This window comes from Triturus cristatus, chromosome 11, assembly GCF_964204655.1.
Source record: "Triturus cristatus chromosome 11, aTriCri1.1, whole genome shotgun sequence".
In the NCBI taxonomy this organism is placed as follows: Eukaryota; Metazoa; Chordata; class Amphibia; order Caudata; family Salamandridae; genus Triturus; species Triturus cristatus.
The window spans coordinates 652,338,787-652,351,793 of NC_140594.1; the positions used below are offsets into that span (position 1 = coordinate 652,338,787).

Consider the following 13,007-nt stretch of genomic DNA (forward strand, 5'->3'; position numbering starts at 1 on the left):
GATTTTGAGGCTCCCTGTGTCCTGGCACCTGGTTTATTGCTGTTGAGTATTGAAATAGGCTATGGGGCACTTCCCACTTGACTAGGTGTTCTTTTTCCCAAACTGCTGCTCACTCTCTCATGCGTGATTGGCTATTACCTTGCTCTACTTGAGACTACCCTTCTAAGTTGGACTGCCCTGGAGTGGGTCCATGCGTCAACGGATCCTGGAATTCAGGGCTTCTAACTTCAATCTGTTAATTTTGCTTTGTCACAAATATTGGATATAATGTTTTGGTCGCTGTTTCTTCCACCCTCTGGTATTGTTCCTCTACGTGCTGTGATGGAGCATGAGAAAACTGGCCACAACTCCTTCTTATGTGGACTTTTCTTTGCATCTATTGACTTTTCTTTAGCCTTTTCTTTGCACACCTGGTTATTGGTTTATTTGCTTCATTTATAATGTTTTTACAAACTTCCTGGCTTGTAGCTACTTGATTTCTACTGTTACTGACTATGGTTATAGATGTGAAGTTGTCGTGAAGCGGTTCAGCGATTGAAGGCATTACTCCTAAGTCATTACTAAGTCATTTGGCCCCTTCCTTTTTTGTTGCTGCGCTTGCTTTCTCACTCCTTGATTTTGTTTCCCATGCCAGAATAAAGTTCCTTAAATCACATATCATTGCTGTGAGTACTTCAGGTAAGGTTGGCATACTTTTGCTGTAATGCTCTTCTCGATCTTATCAAGCTTGGATGCCATGTTCACTATGGTCAGGCTATTGTTTGCATATTGTCCATTTGTATTTCTAATTTGTGCGACTGCCAGGTAAATGCGTTTATTGCCGCAGTAAGAGTAGGATTTATTGATGTCAATAGCTTGTCTTTATTCTTGGAGAGTTCGAGACTTGATTCAAGATTATCATCCTGGGTGTTGTCATATGAATTTCCTGCAGCAAGGGTCATACTGTTTGGACTAAGCCCCTGCTTACATGCCTTTGTCCATGGCACCTGCATGCTTCTATTCACATTTTCTAAGTCGAACATCAGAGAGTTCCCTGGGTCATTGCCCATTTGTTCCTCCACCATGTCTCTGGCATATACTTCTGCTGTTATTACCATCGGCCAGTTCGGATTTATAGCACTCTCCACTACCTGCACGGTCCATTGAGGTGGAGGACAACTCGATAATGTGGGAAACATTGTCCTGCTCAGCGTTTAGGGTGGCCTGCCTTGGAGCACTGCTTTGTGTGGTCATATGAGGGGGATCGGGTCCCGTGTTCGCCTGGTCCTGCCTTGGGCCGGGTGATTGACGGACTTGATGACCACCCTCCTCCAATGAAGGTGGGGTCTCCCTTGGTTATTCTGGGGAAATACTCAGTCAGAGCCTTGGTCTTCTGCTCTTGCTTGCCCTCCGTTTCTTCCCCTGACCTGTGGGCTGTACATCAGAATTGCTCGCCTGGTGATCCTAGTGTAGCTGGCATCTCGCAGTGACCTGTCTTCTCAGGTGTAAATTAACCACTTTTGGAAAGGCCGAGATGTCGGCTGGGCCCCTCGCCTCTTTCACAGTCTCCTGGACTCCCCTTAAACCGTCTTTTCTTGTCTGATTTTTTGTTTGATAACTATGCTTGCCCCCCTCCCCTTCGCCATTGCTGCTGATAATCTTTTTAGGAACACCCAGTGGGCCACCTTCCAACCTGCCACAAAGCGCGGCTACAGCTTGACACTATTGTGCACCAACCTTCTTCAATTACACCACGCTTGTACCACTGGGTACTCGTCGGGGACCTCTTCCAGTACTTACAAATGGTTTATTGATACATTTGCCCTTGGCCTGTAAGCTTGGTATTGCTGTATTTGCCTGCTATGGCAGTGGCAATGACTGTGGCAATGGCAATGACTGTGGATGTGGCTATGGCTGTGTCGATTGGTGCGGAGGTGTCCTCCTGCCCAACTATAAGATGTATAATTAGGAAGGATAAATGGCTGGTTAGCTGGCTGGAATTAATTAGTCATTATTAGTGTTAGTTGTGGCTGGTTTGGTGTACTCAATGGCTGTTCCTGCTTTGAAAGGCTTGAATATAACTCAAGAAAGATTCTGTTAAGAATTCGCTCCAACTTATGCCTGAGCTGTGGTCCTTCCAGGCCCTCTTAAGGTTGCGGATTGCTGGCCTTGCTGCCGGCTGTGCCCCCCTAAAGGTGGCCTGGTGTCTTCTAGTCGCCCAAACGGCGGCAGAGGGTACGGGGCATTGCAGGTGGATGCACTGATGGATGCACTCTGGCTGAGGGGGGGAAATTGTAAGCTGCGGGATGGGAGCACACCCCCGGCCCCAAGCCAAACCCGACCCTGGTCGGACCATTTCCACGACCAAGGGGCTCTACAAGTGCAATGGCTCTATCACCACTACTTCTCCCTGCTCCCTCCTACTGCCACAGGAGCCCTAGCTGGCACAGCTTAACTCTGCACCAATCCCCCCCCCGCATGCAGCTCACCGTCTTGCTCTCCACTTGCTCCTTGGTGTCAGGTGGTCCTGTGGTGTGTCCAGGCGAAGCCCTCATGCCAAGCCTCCTACTCCTCTCCACCGGCCTCAAAGCCACAAAGCAGAAGTCGTGGGAGCCAGTGGGGAGCCAGAGACCTTGCTAGACAGGCCGTTAGTACTGGTGACCAAGCGCCTGACACCTGGCGAAGCAGCCGGGTCTGCATATGCTTTTAGGGTGGTGCGGTGCTGGTGGATGCGACGGGTGCCACTGAGGTACGCCTCTTATAACTGTAAGCTCCAGCAAGTTTCCGCCAGGCATGCACGGCCTGGTTCGACCTGGTCCCAGCTCGGCCTGCTTGAAGCCCATTGAGTTGTGCACCCCTTTCCCCACTCGCTCCTCAGACCTCCTACATCCGACCTCGCGCAGAGTTTCTGGTGTCTGACGTCACGCGATCTCAGCTCTTTTGCTGATTAGTTAACAATTCAATGCCGTGGAACCAAGAAAGGAGGAGATATGTTGAGCTGTTGGTTTGTTTTTCTTCAATAGAAGGCATTTGTCTTGGATAGATGATACTCTCTCCTAAGAAGAGTATGCTTCGCCTTCTATAGTGTCCAAGGTGGCTCCTAGGTAAGAAAGACTGCACAGGAACTCAAAAAGACTTTTATTGATTGATCGGTAGACCCCATCTGCGTAACAAAATTGTTTTTCTGAAATCCTGCGTCACCTAATAACTGAGCATAAGCTTTGCTTAGCAAATCAGCCAGGTAGGGGTAGACGAATATACTCTGTTTCCTTAGGTGAGCAAACTCTATGGCTAGGCATTTGGAGAATGTGTGTACAGCTGACTTGAGGCCGAATGGTAGCACTGTGTATTTGAAGTGCAAGTTTCTGACAACAAACCTGAGATATTTTCTGTGATGCTCTACTATGGAGATTGTGGAAGTAAGCATTTTGCAGGTCTATCACAGACATTCAGTTGTTTTGTTTTATATGTGGATAAATCTGCCGTAGAGCTAATAGCCAATACTTTTCTCTTCTGATGTGCTTGTTGGTAAAGCGCAACTCTAGTATCAGCTTAACCTGTTTTCTTTGAAATCTGGCGGTACATGGAGAAAACTTCATGACCTTTTTGCTGAGAAGGTAACAGTTTGATTGCCTATTTCTTTAATAGAACAGATGTTTGCATTATCAAGATGGAAATTTGGTGCTTTGATGATGTTTTTGAAGGAAAAAGTAGTAGTTTTACCGTGAAACGTACAAAATATCCATGACCAGCAATACTTAGTACCCACTTGTCCATTGTGATTGTTTCTCACTCTTTTAATTGTTTGAAATACCACTCCCCTTACTGAAGTTGCGAACTGAGACAATTTCCAGAGGCGCGCCTTCCGTATGTATTCGAAAGCCTGGATGGTGTCAACTGGCCTTTCACAGCCTCCTTAGATAGTGGCCCCATTGGCCTTGCTGGTGGTGGTGGTGTAGCTGATAAAGCCAGTGAGGGGATTGAACCCTCCGTGGGAAGTATCAACTGTTCTTAGATTTGGACTGTGTCATTAGGAACATATTTGCCTCCTCAAGTCGAGGGTCTTGGCTTCATTTGTTATTTTTATCATCTCTTCCTCTTTCCGTTGACAAAATAAGGTGGATCCAGAGAATGGGAGGTTCATTATTTTCACAGGAGTGTCAGGTTTGAGAACCTTAAAGCGAAGCCATGAAGACCCCCTGAGTGAAAATCTGTGACAATAGCAGCTAACCGCTAACTCAGCAGAGTTTATTGCAGCAATAACTACTTGGTTAAAGACCAGGGAGCCCTCCTTCGCCATCTCCTTGAAGTCTATTTGTCTATGTCAAGGAAGGTCATCTATAAAAGATTTCATATCCTCTCTGAAGAGCAGTGCCCTGGCATTTGTTAATGCTGTCACAGCAGTGCTCCTTCCTTCCTGTAGTGTCTATGCTCTTACTTTCCCTCTCCAGTGGTGCAGCAGTCTCCTGGGCCAAAGCATGTCGATATTTGATCAAAGTTGTTAATCTAGAATCTGATTTCAAGTCAGATTCCAGAAATCAAGGTCCTGCTGTGGCGGTTTATACCTCTTGAAAGGGACTGTTGCCACCTCAACCATTGTGATAGTGAGGAACTTCTCCATAGTCTTCGGGACCCCTGCCATTCTGGTAGTAGACACATGATGAGTCTAGTATGCGGCACTATTGAAATGCATTAGGACATCATCCCCAGCAAGTTTATGATTTCTCTCAGAGTTAGAGGACGTCACATGAAATAAAAAGAGAGCAGTGACTGAATTGCCATAACTGTTTATTAGTCGGGATAGGCTTTACCCCGTGACTTTGTTCAATACTGCCCCTAAAAAATGGTCTGTATCGGATTTGGAGCGAGATGGACATTTTTGCTATTAACTGTAAAAACTAACCTCTGTAACAGTCTCAAAGCTGTCGTGCTAGTTACTGCTGGTTTTTATTTAGCCAATTTTTATTATACAGAAGACATGAATTACGCTGCAGTATAGGTGTGCTGCAAACACGGCTAGAGGCTTTCTAAAAAACACATTTGGTTGTGACTCTGAAGGGTAGAACTTTGGTTTAGTCGTAATTTACCCCACATCTGATGTAGCGATCGTGTGACGGCTGATTGGGGATCTGAAAGTAGGCATTCTTGAGGTCGAGGTTCACCATATGATCTCCTCTGCAGAGCAGCAGAATGACATCCTGCATGGTGATCAATTAGAAGTGCTACACAATATGTAACAATTTAGCTGCCTGGCACTTAGGATAAGCCATAGGGAGCCTTTCTTCTTTGGGATGAGGTAGTATAGTGTGTATAACCCATGACCCGTTTGGTGTGGAAGAACAGGATCTATGGTGCCTTTCCTGAGATAAACCCTTTCTTGAAAAAGTCTCAGACATTCCTGACTGATGGTCTGACAGCAAGGTGGAATGTTTTGTGGTGTGGTTTGGAAATCCAAGCAGTATCCTTGCTGGAAAAGACCACCTCGCCCAGAGGTTATTAACTCCCACCATTGACGGAGTAACCTCCTTCTATTCCCTTACAAGTATGGAGTGATCTGGGTACTTGGAGAATGGGGTTTCTTTCCCATGGTGCTGTGTTGCACTAGCACAGGCACCCCCTCGCACCTGTTGTGCCAGAAACCAGACTTACTGATTTGTGTCTGGAGCGCATCCAAGGCATTGCTGTCCCTGAGTCCTTTTTCATTTCTATCATGGTGTCCACTTGAGGCCCAAACAAGAGTTTACTGTCAAAAGGGACACTGATGGTGTGCTGCTGGATCTTAGGGCAGAGGTCAGATACTCATAGTCAGGGATGTCTTCGGAGGATGACGATTCTGTACATTTTCTCTTAAGCTGTATCTGCTGCATCAAATGGACCACAAACGTTAGCATTTAAAATAATCTTTCCCCAGTACACTAACTTTGTCGCATTTCAAGAGGGCTCAGAGAGCTCCTTGATTAGTTGTTCCATTTCCGCCCAATAGTAATTGTCATACTTTGCAAAGAGGCCCACAGAGTTGGCTATGGGCCACTGTGTTGCTGATCCCACTGCAACACACTTTCCAGCTGAATCAGTTTTGTAGCTTTCCTCATAAATAGCTTCCTCAAATGTGAGCTTCCTCTTCCTCAAATGTTTTGGTTGTGGCTCATGTAGTGGAGGACAAGCTAAGATCTTGCCAGATTGAAGATAAATATAAATCTTCCACTGCCTGACATCAGGCTGTTCGAGGTGCTCAATGGCTGCAAGGAGCTTACCGGCTGCTATAATGTGGCTCGCTGTCGAGGCTGGCGTCGACATATGTTTCGGGGTCACCTTTCGGGTTGACATTGGCACTGAAGGTTTCTGCTTGGGGACGAGGAGGCTTAGCTTATAGGCTCCGACTCTTTAGCTCGAAGCTTCACCAGGGCCGAAATGGGCTCTTGGAACTGAGCAGGCTCATGGACAGTTGCTGGAGCAGACTGTTGAGGTTTCTTCTGAATAGCCTCAAAGCTTGAAGTCTGGGTCCCTCAAGAGAGGTGCTAGCCTTAGACACAAGACCCTGGTCAAGGTCGAACCTAAAGAGTCGATCCTTGGATGGCATGTGAGGTGTTGTGTCTTCAGTGCAGTCTGTGTCCTGGGTGCAGGTTTGACAGGGGCCCCAGAAGTCTGTTTCTCTTCGTAGGCAGAGGCCTCCAGGGAGAAGAGTTCAGGACTTCGATCCAGTTGACCCACTGGGATTCCAGATTGGCCTTCTTCTGAGTCAGCTCACTCAATGTCCTTGGTTTGAAGACCAGCGCTGGCCTTGTAGGTCATTGCACTGCATTCAACAGTACTCCCACTCATGCTCTCTTTAGTATTTGATAGTGGTTTCATTTTTGAACACCTGGCAGGTCGACCGGCTCCAGTCTTCATGCTCTGTCGACAAGCACAAGTTGCAAACCCAATGATGGCCTAATCATGGGAACTTATTGTAACACATTGGGACAGAACTGGAATGGTTTTTCCACATGACCCACCTCCCCAAGAGAGATTCTCATACAACCTGGCCTAAGCGAAACCCACCAGTCCTGGATGAAATTGAGCTATTGCCATTAATGGTGGTTATTCCAATGTTGTAGAAGGGGATTCTGGTCACTGGAGTCAAAGAATTGTTTACTGAGCTTAACGGTCCAGGAATGCCAAAGCATGTCCAAATCAAATGGAGGAAAAACAATATGAGGTGAAGTCTTTGCCCTGGTGTATTGTGAGCTTCTAGGAGGTATCAAGAGTTACCTTGAAACCGAAACATATACTTCAAAGAAAAAACAAACTGCAACATCCGCACCCAAAAAACTAGATGCCAGAAGTGAAGTGTGAAAAGCATATGATCTACGGCTACACATGCTACAAATATTATTTATTCTAGTTCTTTGATCTCATACCTTCTATAACTCTTTCCTCGTGCTTATACAGTAAGTTCTACATCTGAGTCCTCATCATTGGAACCGAATCTAAAGTTCTGAAAACTTCTTCCTTAAACCCTACTAAGTACTAGGCAGAGATCTTGAATTCCATGGTGTGCCTAACCCAACTTTTCTCCTTCCTATGCTTCAAAGATTTTGGTTTCAGAAGAGAACAATATTATGTCCTTTGTCATCATAGTTTAGTATGAAAACAACTGCAGGCCTTGTCATCTACTTATAGGCCCCTACGGATGATACACAGGGCCGAATCTAAAGGTATCCATGTCCATCACCAAACTATGAAAAGTACCACAAAATACACAGAGAAAACAAAAACCTAGAAAATACGTGTTGTACATGATATAGACCTCCTATGAATGAAGTTCTTAAAAACTTTTTGGAAACTACATAGCTCAATTGAACTCTCTCTCCCATATTGAAGATTTCTGTATCTCTAATACCAGATAAACCTTCTGACTTTGATGAACTCTCATGGTTAAAGTATCAAAAAGTAGCGCCAGAATTGCAATCTTGGCGTATCCTCTATAGCCTTAGAGCCCGCTCTAAATGAAATCAAAATTTTGAAATAAAGAACCGGATGCAATTTAGCTTTAAATATTCATTCATTTGAAAACATTTTCAAGGTTTTAAAGTTAATTAAGATCAATAAAATGTATTTTAAAAAGAATGTATTTTAGGAACTACATGTCACTATAAAATAGAGAGGGAAAATGTTCTAACCAAAAGCAAGCAACATTCCCCAAAGTAAGAAAGCAGTCTTTTATATATTACTTTAGAACCAGTTTCAGCAGGATTCTATTACGTTTTATGAAAGTGTAGATTTTGCAGGCACAAGTGGTTGATACTTGAAAAATATCTAACTAGCAGAATCAGGTAATGAAAACAAAGGAAATGGTTACTTAGTTATAAGAATAGTTTAGTAGCTTGAAACCATTCTAGATTCATAGGCCCTGCATAACTGAACCAGCTATGGGTTGTGTTCGGAAAGCTATTGTGTTTACCTCAAGAAAGGTTTTGGGCATTGACTAAAGAAGGGGTCAGTCAACCTATAACCTCCTCAGAATGCAGTCCTTAAGAAATGGTGTCCACAAGGAAAAGACACAGCTAATTTGTGTCATTTCACTGAGCAGAGGATAACTCATGATGAAGGGAGGATGATAGTGTATGATAGCATCACTGACTTTGGCGCCAAACAGCAACACGTTATTGTCCCTTACCCTCATCATCTGCCTTTGGATTACCTTTGTCCCATAAGCTGAGTGAGGGTCGATAACTAGTATCTGAAGGGTCAGAGATCAATAAGGATATGTTGTGGATGATTTACATTATCATAAGGGCAAAGGTGGTGAACTTAAGCACTTACATCCGGGTTATCACAGCCGATCATCTCGCCATAAGACACCTGATGGCACAAGCAGTACGTAGGTTCATTGGGGTCTACCGGCATGTCCAGGACATCAGAGGGATGCACTGCCAAGACATTCTCAACAAAATCTGATCTGCAAGTATGGATGAGAGAGAAAAACACAGAGCACCATTAGCAACCTAAATTTAAAAAATGACAATTGAGACATCTTTGGTGGCACACTTGGAAGAATCCATGATATCTACATCACACAATGAGATGGTGAGTATCAGTTATCTGGAAGGGAACTATACAGTCAATTGTACTTTTTTTAGTTAGCTATTTTGAAACAGGGTTAGTTATTTACATGCATTTCTAGTTGTTCTACATTTTAAGCATCTCTAACTATGCACGGAATGATGAAACACTTTTTCCCAACAGAAAAATTTATTTTTTCAAAAAATATTTGTAGACATTTCTGAATATTGAAGCTCCCCCGTCTAATAAATTGGCTTGGGAGGCAGATATTAGTCATTTTTATGAATACTGAATTAATATCTTAAAATAAAGGGGGAGACAAGAGGAAAAAAGACCGGAGGGGCACATCCACCTACACATATACTTTCAAAACCACAAGAGCCTGTCCGTATTCAGAGTAATAACCCTCCATAGGATAGAGAGAAAACATTTGGTTTTCTTATGTAAAACACACAGCCAGAGTTGCCCCATGGTGGCACGCGTCTTCATAGGGTTCCTACTGTTCCGTAGCAGAACGGGCGTGCTGCGACTTGTGAAATATGCTGGAGCACTGAGTGGTATACTCCAAATTATAGAAGGAATAGGAGTGGGAGGGGTCTTTCGTGGGAGGTTAAAAATGCCTGCATGGTAAGTAAGTGATATTTCAATCTGTCCTCCAGGTGGTACGGAGAGTTGAAAGTGTAGATTAAAATGTACCTGCCTTTCTAATGGTCTACATGTTTCAAGCCAATCCCCATGGCTTTTTTTCAGGACCAAGGATTTAACTATCTGATTCCACTCCTTAAGTAGTGGTGATGTATAGTGACTGCACACACACTACATGCTAATGATAAAATAGATTAATAGCACCTACTTGGTGTTACTGCTTTGTAACCTGCAACATATATGGGAGAGGTAGACTACCACAATAAAAAAACAACAACACGCTTACACTGATAAAAATGTCAAAAAATCACCTCAAAGCTATAGATCATGTGAACTTGACAATAGCACTTGTTGAGGTGAACCCACTTGATCCACAACATATAGCTCAATACACATAAAAATGAATGTGGAACAAAACACACTCTGTGGGATAAAAAAGATCATGTCCATCACAACGTAAGCCTTAGTGTGACTCAATTGGAAAGAATAGATAATCAGTAATTGGCACCATAACGGCTATCCCGTACTCACTACCCCAATGCGTCACCTTGGACCAATCACCTTAAGAACATCACCGGGTCCCAAATGTTATTGATCTCATCCCCACGCCTTGTTAAAAAACCTTGTGCAACGTAAGCAGGAGCGTGGACGTTTGATCACCAGACTTTTCTCATTTACAAGCTCCTTGATGGCTGCTTTTCCTTGTTGTGTTGTGAAAAGTCTTAAGGAGTCCGGAATTGATTTCTCCTATGTCCTTCAGGACTGCTTTCTCAAAGGCATGAATATCTACACCAACTGCCTTTGAAGGTGGTGTGAAGGTGGACCTTAGTCCAAGTCACCCTGTGTGTCTTTTTCTTGGGGTTTCACTTCAAAAAAAGGCCCCGAGTTTGATCCTTCTGATAAACTCATTGATCTCACAGTTAAGTTTAAACTTGTGAAGGGTTACCGTTGGTACAAAACCAAGGCCTTTCTCCAACATCTGCATCTGTGTGTTTGAGAGTCTTTTTTTAGTTAGGTTAACAACTAAGTTGGGCAGTTGCTTGGGCCTAGTTGTGACTCCTTCGTCATGCTCCTGGTTGTCATCCCCACTTGTTTTTGTGGGGGAAGGGAGGTGATTGGGGGGGGCATTGTACCTGACTCCTCCTCTTCACTTTTCCTCTTGTGTGGCCTTGGCCTTCCCATAAAAAAGGCCTTATTCTTCCCAAACCTATGTTCTCTCACAGACAAGGATGAAGTCTAAAAGACCTACTAGAACATACAGGCCCTTGGAAATTGATAACCGGCAAAAGACAGACACAGAGCACTACATCCCTAGTTGTGGGTCACTACACATGTGGCGGGTGCAGTGTACGTTACCGGACGAAAGGCACAAAATCAGTATCCTTTAATAATAACACCACATGGGAACTGACAGAATTTACAAACTGCAACACACAAAGAATGTTAGATTTGATTACTTGTTTTGTAATCTACACTATCTAGGCATGACGACCCGGAAGGTGAAAACTAGAATTAGCGAACATCGCAGTAACCTCAGGTGTGGAAGAGCAACAATTAAAATATCAAGCCCTTACATTGGTGAAACAACACACTGTCCAAGACTACCAATGGGTGGTTTTAGAACAACTAGACAATGTATTTGATTTTATTTAAAAGGTTTTATATAGTGCTAGCTGGACCCTGAGGTATCAGCGCGCTTTACAGAGACAGGAGCAAGGCAATAATCAGTCACTGGGCAATAATCATAGGGTCATGTTACAAAAAATATAAAAACAAGGGAAGTATAGTTCTACAGAGTGTGAGGAGCACACAGGAATATATACACATAAAAAGAAAAATTGTATGGCCATGGGGTGGAAATTACTGAAGTGAGGTCCATTCAATACAAATTAGAGTCCAAGGATAGAGAAGGACATCAGGAGCAATAGAGGCAAACACAAAGGTAGAAACAGCCAACTGATCAACGGAGACTGAACAGATCAAGAGAGCCTAATTCAAAACAAGGTTCAGTTTGTTCATGGATTCCAGTATTTATTGAGGAGATGGCGTTTCTAGTCTCTTTTGAAGCCCGGGAAGGAGGGGCTGCATCGTAGGTCCTTCGGGAGGGAGTTCCAAATGCTGGGAGCATTCCCTGAAAAAGAGCGAGCCTGGGTAGTTTTCCTTTTTAATTTGGGAGGCACAAGAAAAAGAGCGGTGGAGCTTTTCATAGTCCTGGTACTTCCTGCTTTTGTGAGTTTGTTGTCTAAATAGTCAGGGGAATGAGAGTGAAGCGCTTTGTGGGTGATGCAGGCAGTCTTGTAGATGCATCTTCCATCAATGGGAAGCCAGTTTAGGGACATAAGGGCAGGCGTGATGTGTTCATACCGTTTAAAGTCTGTTATGAGCCGGGCTGCCATGTTTAGAACTGATCTGAGGGGGATGAAGTGAGTTTTCGGGGTCCCTGTGAGAATAGCATTCCTGTAGTCAAGTTTGGAGAGAACCAGAGATTGAACAACCCATTTGAAATTGTCTAATGGAATGAATGCTTTATTTTTTTTTAGGTGTTGTAGTGTGTAATGTGCTCCTTTGGCTGAGTTATTGATATGATCGTTCAAAGGCAAATTTTTGTCCAGGTTGAAGCCTAAGGATTTAGCCAAGTTTGATAGAGTGAGAGAACAATTGAGGGCCTTCAGGTCCTTATTCCAGCCTTGGATTGGAAGGTGATCACTTTTAGGAGAGAACAGGATAACTTCAATTTTGATGGGGTTTAATTTTAGATGGTTGGAGTAGAACCAAGATAGAACCTTACTCAGTGTGGCGTTAAGATGAAGGATGTCACTGTGTGATTTGATGTTGTAGTAAAGTTGCGTGTCATCTGCATTGAGGTGATATTTGATCCTTGCTTGTTTCAAGATGATTGTAAGGGGTTCCATGAAGAGGTTGAAAAGTGAGGGGGAGAGGATTGAGTCCTGTGGGACACCAAGAGTGACAGGTGTGGGGTTCGAGAGGCAAGACCTGATTTTGATTTGTGTACAGGGTTGTAGATATGACGTGAACCATTTTAAAACTGTGCCATTGAAACCGAAGCGTATCTTCAGTGATCCCAATAAGGATGGGTGTTTTACTGTACCAAAACCTGCTGAAAGGTCAAGTAGTATGAGTAGGCAAGCATCCCAATTGTCACAATATCACAATACGGTCAACTGCGAATCTAGACTGTTTGAGAAGGAACAACTCTGAGTGTTCTAACTCAAGACACTCACGAGGGCCTCATTGACGTACGTTAACAGCATAACCTACTGTCTCTTGAATGCAGGAGTCTTGACAACATCAAACTTGCACCTATGACAAAAATTCCC

General features: G+C 43.9%; 1 protein-coding gene across 1 annotated transcript in view; it reads right to left on the reverse strand.

The window, feature by feature from the left end:
- Positions 1 to 13,007, reverse strand: part of ING5 (inhibitor of growth family member 5) — a 543,000-nt gene that overhangs the window by 157,895 nt on the left and 372,098 nt on the right. The window contains exon 6 of the mRNA XM_085634171.1: positions 8,785 to 8,920. Within this exon, the coding sequence (XP_085490297.1) occupies positions 8,785 to 8,920 (136 nt within the window). The remainder of the gene's footprint in view (positions 1 to 8,784; positions 8,921 to 13,007) is intronic.